This window comes from Scomber scombrus, chromosome 16 (assembly GCF_963691925.1).
Source record: "Scomber scombrus chromosome 16, fScoSco1.1, whole genome shotgun sequence".
NCBI lineage: Eukaryota > Metazoa > Chordata > Actinopteri > Scombriformes > Scombridae > Scomber > Scomber scombrus.
In genome coordinates, this window is record NC_084985.1 from 15,120,569 (window position 1) to 15,137,546 (window position 16,978).

At 39.7% G+C, this 16,978-nt stretch overlaps 2 protein-coding genes across 2 annotated transcripts in view; both read right to left on the reverse strand.

The window, feature by feature from the left end:
• LOC133995855 (antizyme inhibitor 1-like) overlaps positions 1-16,978 on the reverse strand; it is a 547,935-nt gene that overhangs the window by 238,727 nt on the left and 292,230 nt on the right. The gene's annotated exons all lie outside the window — the stretch shown is intronic.
• Positions 163-15,605, reverse strand: tmem64 (transmembrane protein 64). Its single transcript, XM_062436552.1, has 3 exons — positions 14,116-15,605; positions 7,115-7,270; positions 163-3,344 (listed from the first exon to the last, which is right to left on the reverse strand). Exons 1-3 carry the CDS (start codon positions 14,824-14,826, stop codon positions 3,153-3,155), a joined length of 1,059 nt encoding a protein of 352 aa, XP_062292536.1. The 5' UTR covers positions 14,827-15,605; the 3' UTR covers positions 163-3,152.

Genomic DNA, 16,978 nt, shown 5'->3' on the forward strand with positions numbered 1-16,978 from the left:
TAAATTACTCATACATTTGTATGTAGAGCTGTAATTAATCAATCACCAGATTAGTTGATTATGAAAATAATCTTTAGTTGCAGCTCTGTTTGTATGTGATGAAAAGAATGAAGCAGTAAAAAAAAAACTGGACAGAAAATTTGTAACAAAGTCTGACAGTTTTTATTTTTTCTCTCATAAATAACACTGAACAAGCATCGTACAGCGATAAATATCAATATTTATACACTGTAAAATTCTCTGTATTACAAAATACAGTATATGTGTAATGCACTTGATACAGATGGGGAAGTATTGCATTTCATAGCACCAAACGACACCCTTTAAGTTAACCATCTCACACTGTATAAGTACCAACAGTTCAAGTGTGCAGTTACATCCCAGATTTAGGTCTTGTGTGGGTGTCTATGAAATATACTTCCCTCAGGAATCAGTTGTTGCATAACTATATCTAAGTAGAGCCCACCTAGGAAGAACCAAAGCCTTGACTGTGAAACTGCCCGTTTTTCCAACAATCTCAAGTTTTCAAAAATTCCAGTTAAGAGGCTAAAATATTATGAAGTGTGTCTACGGGGGCAGATCAAGTTTCATGTGTTTAATTGTTGCATGAAACATGGTGTAACGTCCACTTTTTTCCCACTTATGAACAGAACAGCTACACAAATCACATTTTGTTTGGGAAACATTTTCTAAAGAACGTCGCTGCTGTCAGGTGAAAGTCTTGTGTGTTTACCACATTTTCTCATCAGGAGCTGAGAAAAAAAAGTGAATAAGTGACAGTAGTGAGCAGATTTCGTAAAACATACTCCTCTCTGTATGTAAACCTTCACGTCAAGTAAGAAACAAGAAAGGTTTTTAGTGTGTTTTAGTCTGATTTTGAAGATTTTCACATGACAGGAGTGATAGTTTGATCGCTAAAACATCTATCAAGCAATCAATAGGTTTGGGACTCTGTAGAAGAGAAGGCTACAAAAGCAGAACAAGCTGTACTGATCACAGATGTTGGTGCGTCTCGTCACATCTCCTCCACATCACAGGCAGCACAGAAATGTCCGTCAGAGGCAGCAGGAGGTAAAAGGCAGGTTGAACACTGTCGAACACAAACCTGGGAATGTTGATACTCAACCTTTCAGTGGAATATGGATCAATTAACAACTTGGATGCTTTTTTTTGTCCACTTTTTAAAAAAAACAACAACATACAAATACATCTTTAACTTAGGTTAAAGATCTTATTGATAGGATTCCTATCATTTTTATTTATTTTTTGCTTTTGATTTTCTAACATTATTGCTAAATTCAGACAGGAAGGGGCCTTTTCAACCAGGATGAAAACATTGAGTATGAAAATAAATCTACAGCTTTTCAGATGACTGACAGCGTGGAATGTGCTAGGGTGAATATTTAATCTGACTTTAGGGGGGGGGGGGGGGGGGGAGAGTACAAAAATGAAAACGAATTAAAAGAAAAGAAAAGGTACAAAACAGGCTTTTGAGATAAAGTTGATATATAGGAGCCCTTATTATTCCTCTATCAGACTGTGTCTGAGGAGCAGCATCACAATAATTCATGTAATATAAAAAAAAAAGTATTGTCACATTCATCACTTAGTGTCCGTGTTGTGTTTGATTGTCGGCTTCTGAGACACATCAGTTCCAACTTTTGACCAACCAAACCCCTTCCTGCTTTCTGTATGAAAATAATGTATGTCTGTTGTAGTTGACTGTGCAAAAAAAAAAAGACAACAACAACAGCACGAGAGCTTCAATGTTAAGAGCTATAACACACAAATCACTCACAGGTCATTTCTATCATTACCAACATCATTAGGTAATAAAATATAGTAAGTCACATGTACACTCCACTCAGTGTCATGGCGTCTAATAAACTTTATCAAATTATGGCACATAAAAAATAACAGCCTCTACAGCTCATCTAGCTTATGCTTCTATAAATTAAATAAAACAAACTTAGGTGTTGTGTTATTTTGTATGCATGAGCATTAGATTAGTTTGGTTTCAGCAGTGAAATATGACATTCATGCTAATTTGTCACGGTTCTTCAATGTATTGCACAGAATCGTCAAAACTATTACTGAAGCAAGAGCTAAATCATATAATCCAAAAGGATAATCTCAATAAAACATGTAAAACAGAATCTAATGTAAAATCTAAGTGAATTATAAATGTTAAGCAAAGCTCGACATCTTGGTTTCAGTTCAGCGTGGGGTTATTTCTGTTAGCAGACTGTGGCTGTGCTACCGTGGAGCTAATCGTGCTGCACTTCAACTTTCCTGGCAGAACATTCCTGAGTTTCCTGCTGTGAAATCTGCTCTCCTCCTCCAGCTGTTCTTATCAAAACTGCAGAAGCGCTAAAACGATCTCCGGGCAGACAAGGCCTATTCAGCTGACGTGGTCGCAGCCAGCAGAAGTCACACAGTCAGAGAGGCCGGTAGTGCTCCAGTGAGAGCTTTTCCCTCCTCTCCATAGTCCAAAAATAAGACACTTAAAAATGAACTGGACTGAAGAGCCAAAACTCTCAAAAATATCAATAATGCCCTTATCATTTATATAGTGAATTAGCACTGAATGAAGACAAACAAATGTGAAGACAGCCTGAAATTAAACATAAAACAGATGTAGTATGAAAGAAAGGTGCATAGGTTGGCATTCGTTTGACACTGAAATGGAAAAAAAACAATTCCTTGGTTCTCTAGAAAGCTCCAGGTTGCACATTCATCGGGTTAGCAGGCAGTTTGTGCCTAGCAAATATTTTAATGACTTACTCTCTCATTCACTCATTATCCGATACCTCTAACATCATCATTTCATTGACATCTCCTGTAACAGAGTTAAGAAGTACCTTAATTGAAATAAAAACTAAGAAAAAACAACCCCAAAAACTCCCGAGATGATGTACCGCTCAATGATTTCTTTCAGCACCATTTCTTCTAACGGTGCGTGGTCCCACACATCTTAAACATCGTACCGACAAAAACGACAGAGCATAACCTGTCTGACGTTAGCCGTCATGTTTTTTCCTTATATGGGTGGTCAGAATATGATGTTGAAAAAGCGGACGCCTTCTAAACTGAACCGCTTCCCTTAAGCTACGCAGTCTTACGATCGGGTGACCCGGTCACAGGAGCTGCCGTCACACCACGTTAATGCAGTTCCCGCCGCCAGCTGTCGCCCTCTTGCTGCAGTAGGTAAAGCCGCTGTGATTGGTGGAGGAGCCGTTCATGTGCGATGACTTCAGCTCCATCTGGCAGGCGGCGATGGCAGCGTTGAGCTCCACCTGAGCCCGGTGCACGACGTAGAACATCAGGCCGATGCTAATGACGATCTGCGGGAGACAGAAGTCACGATGTGGTGATTAAGATCTGAGTTCGATGCAACACTGCAGGATTTCTATGTAAGGTAACATAAATACATGAATACAACTGAATGCATAATACTGATTTTATAACGTTACTATTTATTTTTTATTTCATTTGGATTGGTCACGTCTGGCCGATACCTGATCTGATTAATAAAGTCAGTATCACTACGATACTTATCAGAGAAATCAGACTTAAGATTTGTTTGTCTCTTAAATGGTTTATTTGCTCCACTGAATGTCACTGAAATGATAAATGTGTGTATGATATGTATCCTGGTCTGTGCACAATGTTATAAAAATTAGGATTATACTGTAATTCAGATGTCTTAAATCATACAATGTGTGTTCCTATTTTTACATGATTGTTTTGATACTTCCTGTTTCAACGGTTTGCTGAGACTGGCAGAAAGAGAGTTCCACTCTATGTGTAATGAAGGGTCAGAGACAGGTCAGGGAGTAAAACTTCTGCTTGCCTACTGATTAAGGGAACTGAAGAACAGTTATGATGCTATCCATGGAATATGTCTGCCAGCTGTTGAGAAACCGTTATGATGCTATATATGGAATATGTCTGCCAGTTATGGGACGGGGCTGAGACAGCCCAAGTAAAGAACAGCATAAAACCTATCTGACAACGCTCCACGAGAAGCCTTTTCTATTGTAACTCTGTCTGTTGCATTGGTGAAACGCTCCGTTTGTACAAACTAAATAAATTCAACTTAAACTTTTATATTTCGAACCCAGTCTCCTTTATTAAGGGTAAATCATTAATTTCATATAACACACAACAGTAAAATCTAACTGGGCTTCATCAGCTTTCTTACAGATGGGGAGTTTCCCACCACAAGTGTTTAAAAAAGGCCTGTGTGATTTAGGGCTGTTGTCAAGTCTGAGCTTTCAGTTCTGCATGAAACACTGATGCCCACTTAGTCTTGACCTTTGACCTCTCACCCGTGTGAACTTGTAAAATGTCTCACACAGAAACGACTCCTTGATCCGAGCTGAACAGCTGTTTGAGATGTGATGACAGCTTCATGTGAACCTTGAACAGAATTGTGAGCGTATTTGTGAGTGCATATATTTAACGCTTAGCATTCATACTGTAGCTGTTTATGTAATAGACGTCATAGCTTTTTCACAGGGGTTAGGTTTCATAAGCCTGGCAAACAAAATATAATACCAATGAGTTCACAATGTAAAGAAGAAAACTAAAGCAGTGATCCTATAACAAATGAATGTGTTTACTACTGAAGGTGTGGTCAGCGCTTCATCTAACTTTACTGCCGCCACACTAATGGTGTTTTATTATTGCTGTTTTAATAATGCTGTTCTCAGAGGAGAGGTACAGGTGTGTCACCTGCACACTGTGTGAAATAGATATCACTGCCACCTGTCAGCATTTCATCAAGATTACAGGAACTCCTGAATGACGTGTTCATCCTGCATTTCTCAGAAGCAGACAGTGGGGATAGGATGATATACGATTTTATCACAGATCACCAAAAAAAACACTCATGACACGCTCATCTTGGTGAATTCCCATGAATAAACATGAATATCCTCACAAGTGACTTGAAAGAGCTGTCCACATAAACCTGAAAATAATCTGAAAATTTGAGCATTCAGTGACATTTAAAAACATTGTTCACATAACATTATCGGCCAATATTGGTCTACCACAGATATATTGGTATCAGTGTATATGTTGTCTCTGTAAAATATCATGTCGTTACATATCTTAAACACAAGTGTTTGATAACCACATTTGAGTGATCATTGCAAAAAATGAGTTCATGTATATATTATACGTTTGTATATCGATATATTGATATTGAACTTTTTAAAATCCCCAATATCAGTATTGGCCTCAGCTCCAAAAATCTAGTATCAGTCAGGCTGATATTTCTAGGCATTTCTAGATCAGTAATCAAAATTAAGAAAATTAGTGGCATTGACCAACTCCTTTGTACAAAAAGGCCAGATTTCTTTGAGTTGTTTTCCTTCTATTGAAGCGTTCAGATGACACTCAGGTGGATCTGATCTACTCATCAGAGTCTCATTTCAGTAACTCAGCATGCAGCCAGTGTTCACCTGTTAGAAATATGGCTGTGATTCAAGTTTCCAGCAGATTGTTGCTGACTAAGTTGCACTGTGACGGTGGGAAACATGGCATCAGAACTAAGTGAAAAATCTGTTATTTTAAGCAAAGAGGGGCATTCTCAATGTCAAACCGTGGCTATACTAGTACATGGCGCTCCGACACACTTTGGAGAAACTTTAGCAGTGGTATCCAAAGCACAAACAATAGTGACCACAGCATCAGAACATCAATATATTAAGCTTCATTCCCTGAGAAAAATAAAACAAGTTCACCACAGATAAAGAATTAGCTAAATAAAGAACACAAGACTCCAATCAGCGAAAGTACTATCAAAAGAACACAGTCCTGTAATTGTCTCAGAGGACGAGTAGCAGTTTCTAAACCACTTCTCATGAGGGGAAACGAGGCCAAATGCTTGAGGTAGGCTAAGAAATACCAGCATCTCACAGTGGAGTCCTATTTATTGATGAATCCAAGTGTGAGATCTACGGCAGCAAAAGAGGGGTGGTATGTAAGGAGACGAACAGGAGAGAGAAGTGTATTAAACAGACAGTGACTCCATTCTTCAGAGAAATACTACACCCTCTGATTTTCATCTTTATGTAGAAGGATTTATACTACAACAGGATAATGTCCCCAAACACACCTCAAACATTTGCAGGAGCCATCTGAAGACCAAAGAAGACCAAGAAGTCCTGACTGACGATGGACTTTCCTTCACAGTCACCTGACCTCAACCCCATTAAACATTTATGAAGACCCTTGAAGACTGAGAAAGCAAAGCATCGTGTGACATCACACAAAACTCTTTTGGAACATTTGTCAAATCACCAGTGCAGTGCCCATTCAAATCAAGTCTCGTTTAAATGACCTAAATACACTGTGGTGGAAAATGAGAGTGATGAAAGGGAAACGGAGGGGTGCAGCACGATGCAGAGAGACTGTTTCTCTGACTCTGGCACTCTCAGCTCTTGTGTTAAATGCAGCAAAATCTGATGAACTCCTGTTTAAAACAGACATCTCTACTGTCCAGTGCGATCAAATCTTTAGCTGACAGGAGAAACCCTCCATGCTGCACTGGCCCTGAGTCCGAGATATGAAGCCCCCCCCGATGTGATGTCACAGTGTACACAGAGTAGAGCAGCTCACTATTTGTTTGTTTATTGAAAGTTTATTAATAAGATGTTGCATGTTCACATTGAACCACATTCACCTGCTGAGTGTAGAGTCATACAGACAGGCATGCGGACAGAGTCATTCCTTTAGAAGGGAGATGCTGGGATAACATGGGTCATCAGGTTTTGCACAAACTATTCTGAAATTCCTGTACATTCTTTAAAGATTCAACTTTCAATTGATATTGTTGAGCTGATATTATCATTTGTAATTAAAAATGTATATTACACTCAAAACAAATGCATAATAGATGTATCTTGACTTGTGGTCTCAGACTTTTGGCTCCCAGAATGTATATGACACAAAATTAAACTAAAATTGTACAAAATTACATTAATGTGCAAACAATAGTCTTCCAGGTAAAGTTATAGTCAAATGTTTCATGACAGACCACAACAAAGCAAAATGTGAACTCCAGGATTATGGATATCTTCACACACAATCACTATCAGCTCACCTGCAGGCTGAAGACAAAGTAGCCGCTGACGCTCTGCTCAGCGATGACGTCCTCCATGGTGCGAAGCGTGGTGCCCAGGTAGGAGTTCAGCAGCTGGGTGGGCAACAGACCCACAGAGGAGGCCACCAGGTAGTTTGGCAAGGACACGTCTGTGATCTTAAAATGAAGGTAGTGACATGAAAAAAATGTACATGTTAAGTAAGATAATCTAAGCACACTGAAAAAATACACTTTGAAAAAATGTTAAATTGAAGTATTTCAGTCAATCCTCTATTAACAATTATAATAATATTTTAGTATTAGGGTAAAAACGTAATATTCAAAGTGCTAAAAGAGCAACAACTCAAGCTAAATGACTACCTGTACATTTCTTACATTGTTTGTTGCCAATACCAGTAAGAGGGAGAAGATGAAAGATTTAAAGCTCAACAAAAATAGATTTTTTTTTCCCCCCCTGCTTTTTTCAAAACAAAATTGAGCCTTAGGGAAAGTCAGTTTCCTTGTAAATACAGTCAATCACTCTGAATGACTCTCTTGTACTGATGTGAGGCTTATAGGCAACACTTCATCCAAAGTTTGGTTATTTTTAGCCAGTTTGGTCAAGACTGAAATATTTCAACAAAAACAGGAGAAATAGCCACAATTCTTCTTTTTTTTCAGATCAGGTGATGAATCCTAAATATATTGATGATACTCTGACCACCATTATGAAGTTGATATTTGTGGTTTTGGGTGAAATATCTCCACAACTGTTGGAGGGATTGTCATGAAATTTCAAATACCTCTATCTGTGGACTCACATTATCTACACGATGCACCCACTTTACTACATGTTACACCCACCACTTGATTAGTGTTAGGCATGAGCAGTGAGATGGTGAAGGTTAGAGGTCGGGGGTGTGTCATGTAGTAAAGTGTAGCGTGTTGGAAATCTGATGCAGACATTAATGTTCCCCTCAGGATGAATTATAATAACTGTGGTAATCACATTTCAGTTAGCGCCATCATTTGGTAAATATTTCACTTTGTCCAGTACTTTAACTTATGGCCAAATACTCGTAAGACTAATGACATTTCCATCAGCCTGAGCTGTACTTTGTGTTTACTGCTAACTAGAAAATGTTAGCAAGCTAAACTAAGATGGTGAACATGGTAAATGGTATACACCAGCATGTTAGCATGCAAGCATTCACATTTAGCTCCAAGCACTGCGGTGCTTAATTACAGCAGCCTCACAGAGCTGCTAGCATGGTTTGGTCTTGTTTTGGAAAATGGACTCAAAAAATATCACAAGCTGAAATATATTCTTTCTGTTAAAAGCTGCAGAAAATTCATTGATTTCGGGTCACAGTAACCACAAAAAATCTGTGGTGTGACTGACGTGTAGTGTACCTAAGTACCTTAGCCCATGACATACCACCACATGTCCAGCTCAGTGTCTCATTTCATATCTCAGTACAACCACCTAAATATAAAAAAAAGTGACTGCATCGCTGTCACCCTTGATCCCCTGATTAAGTGATGACATAAGCTGATGTGTTTCTGTGCGGATGTGACCTTGGCACCTGACTGTGACTACGCTGTGGCTGATAGCGGTGTGTCAGGGGCCGCGGTGTGTTGCTGCAACAACACTGCCTGTGCCAAAATGTTATCAGGCCTCGAAAACATTTATGCTAGAGCCGGCCTGGCCAAGTGTCTCCTCACAGCAATAAATCCCAAACCTCCTCTCCTGTTATCACACTACACACTGATAAGGGCCAAGCCTGGGTTACACTTCATAGGACACTGATGTTATCAAAACCTGGTTAATCAAGCTAATGTTGTCGAGCTGTTCTTCATCTGTATGTTCCGTCAAGCATTTTTCCACAAGACGCAATCATGTAACAGGCCATTCTCCTTGAAAGATTAGCACTGATGTGTCCGCACCATGTCTCAACACACTCAAAACGCCTTCGGCTTATCTCTGAGACATAGCATGTGAGAGCTGCAGAAGAAAAGGATTCCACCCCTTTTCTCTCAGCCATTGTCCCAGAGTTGTGAAACATGTTTCTTCGGAAGCCTCTGCCTTCCCAGGCATCTCATGCATGCAGCTGTCTCATATACGACTAGGGATGGGCTAGTCACTGGTATTTTTAAAACTGCCCTGAGAATTCCCAGTGAACCTACTACTTGCTTCTGCGAGTCTGTAAATGGAGATAATCTGCAAATTCAAGTGAAAAAACAGCCCATCCTAGCTTGACCTGATTCATTCAGAGCAGCAGCAATGCAGGTCTGAGTCTGTGCTCGTAGGAGGGTGTCTTGACTGCGTAGTAAATTTCAGGATTTTTACTGCGTGGTGCTGTTTTCCTTTTTATCTGGACACACACACAAGGTTTTTAATGAAGGGTGAAGCACAGGGAGTAATTAAAGGCTGCACAGACATGTTTGCCTGTGGTGAAGGTCTTATAAATCACATGACAAATTCCCCAATTGCTCTATCAGCTCATTATGACAGTGGAGGGATGGGCCCAGGCCAGCTCGCAGTGTTAAAGGTTATGAAGCTGTAATAAATCACAGACGGGAACCTTAATAAGCTCACTTCGCCCTCAGTGGATTCACAAACATTTTTTTCCTGAGCTGTCCCACTGTTTTGCTAACTGCTGCAGTCTTTGTGCCGTTTTAGGTTACCTGTTATAATGTAGCACCATCCACTTCAGCAGAAAGAAGCGAGGGACACGGTGAAATGTAGCCTCACCCGCAGAAAGTGCTTACCAAGGGCAGCACAGAGAACGCATAACTCCACCGTGAGCAGTACCCACCCACAGTAGTTTCACCTTTTATTGGTGAGAATAAGATCTTAAGATACAATATCTGCCAGGCTTAATAATGAGCCTCCAGGTAAGATGAAGTACAAGGTTTACATGAGAGGCTGAACTGGATTCGAAACCCCTCTGGGGTGGGAAGTGAAAACATAGCAGATGAGGCAGGCCGAGTGGGGGATTGAGCTTATTAGCCTGCTTCTTGCAAATGGCCCTGCCAGCAATATGAACTGCAACACAGGTGAAGGCTCTTCTCTGACATTCACCTCTCCAGCTGGAACAAAAGTAGTTTCGAATTTGAGGTTTGTCTGTGAATGATAGAAAGCTTAACTAAACCAAGAATTAACCTTGAATTATGGTTTAGTTATTAATTTTCAGCTTTACTTTTTTACTGACAACACCTCATGTCAGCTTTAAAAACAGATCTAGCAAAGGGCACATTACACGTGAGCTTTCAGAACAACATGATCAACTAAACCAGTACAGAATAGATCAAAATAGTGCCCAAACTGCACATGCCTGAGTAAAAAAACAACAACTGTAAATCTATAAGGAAAACTCACAAAAATCATGTCAAATACAGACTACATATCCTCAAACACAAACAGCTGTTGCAAGTTAAAGCCAATGGAAATATGAAGAATTTCCAGTTTAAAACGCTAACTGGTATGCAGCCATCTATGACTCACTATTGTAGCAGTGGTGGTTTATCTACCTAAAAATTGACATCCTTTAAGCATGAAGTGTTTGTTTGGTTTCCCCTGTAGATAATGACCCTCAGAGGCCGTATTTAACAAAGCCATTCATTTGACCCCGGCCAGCAATACCAGTAACAGTAGCAGCAGCTGGGCAACACAGCGTTAAAACTCTGCCCTTTTGACTTTGACACCTCATTTTCACCTCAGCGGAGTGGAACAGTAAGTTCAGTTTTGTGACTACTGTTAAGGCTTCACCCATTATTCTAGTGGTGAGTGGGAGATTTCAACCTTTGGACACAGAGATATAACATCCTAAGCTTGGAGCCTGAAGTATGAACTGACGACAAACAGGAGCCAGCGAAGTCATTCAGGCAAAACAAAACCATCTGTTAGGTTTGGACTGTATGTCCTGCTCAATATAGTTGTTTTACATGTCAGCTGCTGACTACAGTGAGAGACTAACACAGGAATCATGTTGGTTTTTAGCATCACAGACTCAAATTAAATTAAATTAAATTCACAGTAGTGTGGCAGCCTGAAAGAAAAAAACAACTTGCAGAAAAACAAAACCTTCAATTTAAAACATACTTATAATTGTGGTGCCAACATATGAACAACAGAGGAGTAAAATATACAGTCTCATCCTCCATTCATTTGCAGGTATTTTTAAATAGGTGACAGACTTTGAAGAGCACCTCAACGGGTCAGCTCCTGACTCTCATCGCCTTATTTCCCTAGTTCATGCCAAAAATCCCTCTCTGTCAGCTCCCCACTCAACTCCGATGTCACAGCCTAAGCATTTGAATTTGAGATGCTTCTTAAATACGAACCTATTAGCCACAAACGTTTACTGGGCGCGCTGCCACTTGCACCCACAGTCATCTGATGTCTTAGATGATCTTACCTGACTGCTGCCAAATAACTATTTCACTTATCTGAAAATGACATTTTACTCATGAACACTGAGAAGCTTTGTAACTTGGTCTGGTTAAAAGGTGTCTTGTATATTTTTTGTATATTTCCTAAAATGAAGAGGGACCCTTTAGGTATTTGCTGGTACTGTACCATCATCCCATTAAGCAGTAAGTGCACATATGCAATAATACAAAACTCGTATCTGATTCCATGATTAAAAATGTAAAAGTAAAGACTTATCACCACTCTATTGAAACAAAGTATGATGCTGAATTAAAATGCAATAACTTAAGATGAACTGCATTGAACAAATTATTTGTATATTTTTAGTAAGGCATCAAAACTCTTAACAGGCACCTGATAAGTGAATGTTTGCAATCTCACATCTGTAATAAACACACTTTGAAAACATCGTACTTGTCATTTTAAATGTATTAAACGTATTTCTAATTTGTGTTTGACTCAACTCTAAGGTGGTTTTCAAGAAACAGTACTGGTATTGTTGTATAAGGTCATATTATTGTAAAAAGAGCTTCTAATATTTTTCTCCCACATGCATGTTAAAGGCTTTAAACCAATATAAAGGAATTCAGTTTGAGATTTACCAGAGTGTCAATACAGCTCTGACACAATCTCAAGAGGATTTTTATTATTTCCACAGAGTGTGTGAGTGTTTATGGTGGAGCTGTTATTATTAGTGTGCTTGTAGATCCGACAAAAATCTAAACCCATCTAGCCAATATCAATACAGCTGATAAATGTCTAACGAAATCAGTCAAATGTACAGAGTTTTGCAGCATGCAATTAATGTGCTTGTAAAACACATTTACGTCATCTTATTTTTCCATTTCCTGCCTCAGGCCTGTGCATATACTTCTTCGTGCTTTAAGCTATGAATGTCTTTCAAGCACCGCACTTTGCATCCTCTTCTGGATGTTTGTGCTACTGTTGCTTTCTGCCTTCGACAGTATTTTGATTCTCTTCTTGCTAGATATTTTTAGAAACGCATGGAGCAATATTCAGTTAGAAATGAAAGGATGGAAACAACACTATTGATTTAAACAGAATCTATGAAATAGATATGGAGATGGTTTGGACTGCACTTTAATCCAGCTGCTTTCTGCTGTATCATTTTGGCACTGATAACAGTTTTAAAAGCTGCATTCAGCTTTTTGAAATATGTTGTTTGAGTAGGCTAAACGCCAACTTAACTAGCATGAACTGAACTTTTTCCTGAACTTTCTGCTGAAGTTACACTCACACCAGTTATATTTGACTCATTTTAAATTGATGCATTTTGTAAAAGTTAAACTGAACAGCCTCACATTTTAATTCAAAATATGTATCTTTGCACATTGATATTGATTTTTTTTAAAAGATGTTTGTATATACAACTTGCAAACTTCCCCATCGTGAGACTAATAACGGAATATCTTATCTTATCTTACATATATGTAGATGTCTTGCCCAATGATTAACTAACTTTGCAGATTTAAGAAACATCAGTGCCAACAATTTATTTTCCCCTTCTCTTTGTTTTTATTTATTTAGTGTGAACAACTGTGTGAATATTTTTAGGGAAAAAAACCCTAATAGGACAAATATGTAACGGCTATAAGTGAGTTAAAATCTGAAATGAGGTTCTGGTGAGTTTACTGAAGCCTCTTGTGTCAGATATTGTATAATCTGGTGAAATTGGAGACAGTGATGAGATCATTTTGCAGCAACATGGCCTGTCCCACTCTGGAGATTTGAGCCTGAGTCGCTACATAACATCAAGTTCACCCCCAGGTCGACATTCTTCATTTAGCATTCAATCACTACTGGTATACCATGTTTCATGCCACGTGTCCTCCCAGCTGATTTTTCTACAATACAGTAAAATATCCTTCAAGGCTTTTACCTTTGGAGGTATCAATGAGTTGACCGAGAAGAGTAATCAGTGCGTATACATTATTCATGCTGTGTATGAAGGTCAAGTGCCTCAGGTTAAGTGAAGGACTGCAACTGAAAGCGAAATCCTACTTAGGTTTAAAATGTAGGTCACATGACTATTCTCTCAATGATTTCAGATTTACCGTGACTAAAAAAGACATCCATGGTTTCGTTAATGTTTTGTTAATATCACCAGATACGTCAAAAAACCAGTGGCCCAGACAGAAAAACGTGACTTCAATATGTGATACTGAAGGTTTAATGATCCAATAAAGTAATTGATGTCATTAGGCTACAAAAACAAGGATCCACAGGATTCCAAAATTCATCACAGCTCATTTAAAATTAACACCTGCACCTGTGTCTCACTTGACTAAACAGCAACATTGTTCCTTGAAACTGGTTTCTGAGTAGATTTCCCTTGTGTGGCAGTTGGCCTAGCAATGAGAAAGAGCTTTCTTTCTAAAAATCAAAAAGGTCACACGTTTGATTCTTATCAGTTGTTTCCATGTTGAAGCGCCCCTCAGTAGGTTAATGGGCCCTGCTGCTGGCTGGTCCATTGCTGTGACCTTTCTGCTAAAAGCCATACGAGTTTATAATGTACGTTGGATGCCTATCTAATGTCCTCTTTAAGTGAAAGCTTTTTCATACTCACCGAGAAAACTGCATTTTGGAGCCCAAAAGGTATGGGGGTGAGTCTTGCTAAGGCCACAACTTTGAGTCCGCTCCCTCCTTCCACCACTCGTATGACAGCACTGAGCTGTTCGCTGTTCCCAACTTTGTTCAGCACCCAGTCAGTCAATAGCCGTTTACACACCAGGTGTGCCACGAAGGTCCCTATTAAAACTCCCACCATGACGAGTCCCATGCCCAGCACAAAGCCGTAGAGGTAGCCAGCTGCCACATTAAGTACAATATATCCCCATCCACATGGGAATGACACAGTAATCAAACCCACTATAAACAGCAAGGCCCCAACGAAGCTGTCCAAGCTCTCAACCCAGAGCAGGAGATCCTTGAGGTATTGCCGAACCAGGGCAACCGAGGAGAAGCACACCGCAGTCAGGATGCATGCCAGCAAGGCGCTCTTGAAGCAAAAGGTGGTGATACAGCAAGGGTGCCTAAACTCTCCACTGCTGCTGAAGGTCGTCCCTCCTGTGTCGCTGGTAACCTCGGGCTCTCCGTCAGACTTCCCTATGCCAGCACCTCTCTCATCGAAGGCGCTGCATATCAGGATGTCAATTTTGTCACACTCTTCTGTGGCAGTCCTCTGCAGCCAGCGGTTCAGCTGGATCTGCGCCTTGCCCACCGCATGCTTTACAAGCTTGGTGAACAGCTGCACGGTCGTGGACCCTGACATTGACATGTTGGCCCCTGAGTGCTCTGGGGCCCTGCAGCACGGCTCAGATGACCTGTCCGACCTGAAGACAGAGGTGACGTTGGAGATTTCCAGACAGTCTTTACATCCAGGACAAGTCCATGTCTAGCAATGTGAATATACTGAGCTTCAACAGAGGCGAGTATTGATAAACTTTTAAGAGGATGGCTTCAGCAAGCACTGACACCCAGTCTCAGTGAGACAAAGATAATATATGTCACTCACCTTGGCCATTACATTAATTATCCGATTTTAAAATGTTTATCTCGGGTATACTAGCTGGGAAATGTGCAAGTCCAATGACTTAAAAGCGCCAGTTTTGTAGTCTCTGTTTGAAACACTCGCCATGTTAAGAGTTGTCATCACTCAGCTCAGCTCAGGTCAAAGTATGGAGGGAGCTGTGAGGACGACGACTAAACTATCCCACACGTTTTTGCACTGAGAAAACTACAACGTGAACTTTTAAGGCTCCACCGTTATTCTCCATCCAGCTAACGCTAACCCTCTAGCATTAAATCACAGCACAGCTAACTAACTAGCTCGCTGCGTGGATAAAGTCCCCCGCTGCATTTCAGGACTCAGACCTTCCCATCCGGCCTGCTGCGAGGCTCGTCGCGGACCACAGAGCAGCAGACAGCATGGACGAGTCCGACATGAAGAACCAGTTTATCCCTCTCTCTGTCAGCTGGGTGTTGTCTCCCTGCACGGTGGATGCAGCCGCTGTGCTCGCTGTTGAAGCTTTTCATACCGACCACTGTTTGTGTCCCAGAATGCCAAGTAACCCCCACCCACATGACTGACCATTTCGTTACTCTCCTCCAATCAGAGGCGTCCGCTTGATATCGCGAGATTTCACGACAAATTCTGTTTGTTATGGAGCAATTATCGTTGGAGTAACTTGGGGCCACCGAGCTGCCACATAAGCAGGGTGTACTGTACAACCAAGCCATCATGCGTTAATTATTTCCCCACCAGATTCACTATTTATCTTAAATTGTGTAAATAAATGTGGTCAAATTATATAGATTCACAGATGAAGATGAGAGGCAGTTTATCAGAGTGTAGTGGAAGAAACATAATTTACTTAAAGTCCTCTTCCACTCAAAAATGTGTTTTTCTTGTTGGATTTGGATTTGGTTTGGATTGGATGTTTGAGCTTCACTGTGCAAAGTGATGAAGCCTATGTATAGATTTTGACACTGGGAGGCTGCTTTTACATCCATAAACTGAGCTAATTGGTAATCTGGTTGACTGAGCCTATGAGCGTTATTTATGACATCACAAATAGTTTGGTAGCCAATCCTGGTCCAATAATTAATTTACACGCGTGTGATGTGGCCTCTAGGGCACAAACACTGAGAATTTACTTTACATTGAAGCAGGAGACATCTTGTGTATAGCAGTTAAACTTCTGAAATGAAATATATTCGGATAGTCATAAACTCTGGATTTTTTTTAATTGGGGAGAAGGAGTAGATGAAATTTTAAAGATTTTAACAACATAACTGAACCTTTTTTGTGGAAAAACTATATAAGGCACACATTACATTGTCTGAAGGGGATCTTTAGGTAAAGGTAAACTATTAGTTTTAAGTATGATCAGCAAATTAAACTTACTTACTTACTACTTACCTTGAACCCTTGAACCCTGCTTAAGAAATATGAATCTGCAATGTAACTAGTAAAAAGTAAAGTATTTGTGTTTTATTTAAAATGGGAATACTCATGCACAGTGCCTGAAAGCGTGTAGAAGTTTTTACTGTAGTTACTTTACACCTCTGTAAGAAAATCAACATAAATATTATAACATTATAAATATCAATAATGAACTATGCTGAAGATATCTGCTTTAGAACGTGTTCTCACTTTTTTTTTTTTTTAAATCAAGTACAAGTAGAAATATCAAAATGTACAAATTCCAAGGTAAAGTCCTGCATTCAGAATTTTAATTTCCTTGTGGAAATACAAAAGTAGTATCAGCAAAATGTCCTTAAAGTATCAGAAGTTGAAATTATGCAGAACAACTCCTTCCAAAGTACTGACACTATATATGCTTTATATATCTGTATTATTATTATTAGCAAATTAACATATAAAGTGAATTTTCATACAATGTGGAGCTTATTTGAACAACTTTGTG

Coding starts and splice junctions, on each gene's coding strand:
- tmem64 (XM_062436552.1), bottom strand. CDS start 14,826: ATGTCAATGTCAGGGTCCACGACCGTGCAGCTGTTCACCAAGCTTGTA. Junction 7,271..14,115: donor TCCAAAATGCAGTTTTCTCG/GTGAGTATGAAA, acceptor CTTCATTTTAAG/ATCACAGACGTGTCCTTGCC. Junction 3,345..7,114: donor ACTTTGTCTTCAGCCTGCAG/GTGAGCTGATAG, acceptor TGTCTCCCGCAG/ATCGTCATTAGCATCGGCCT.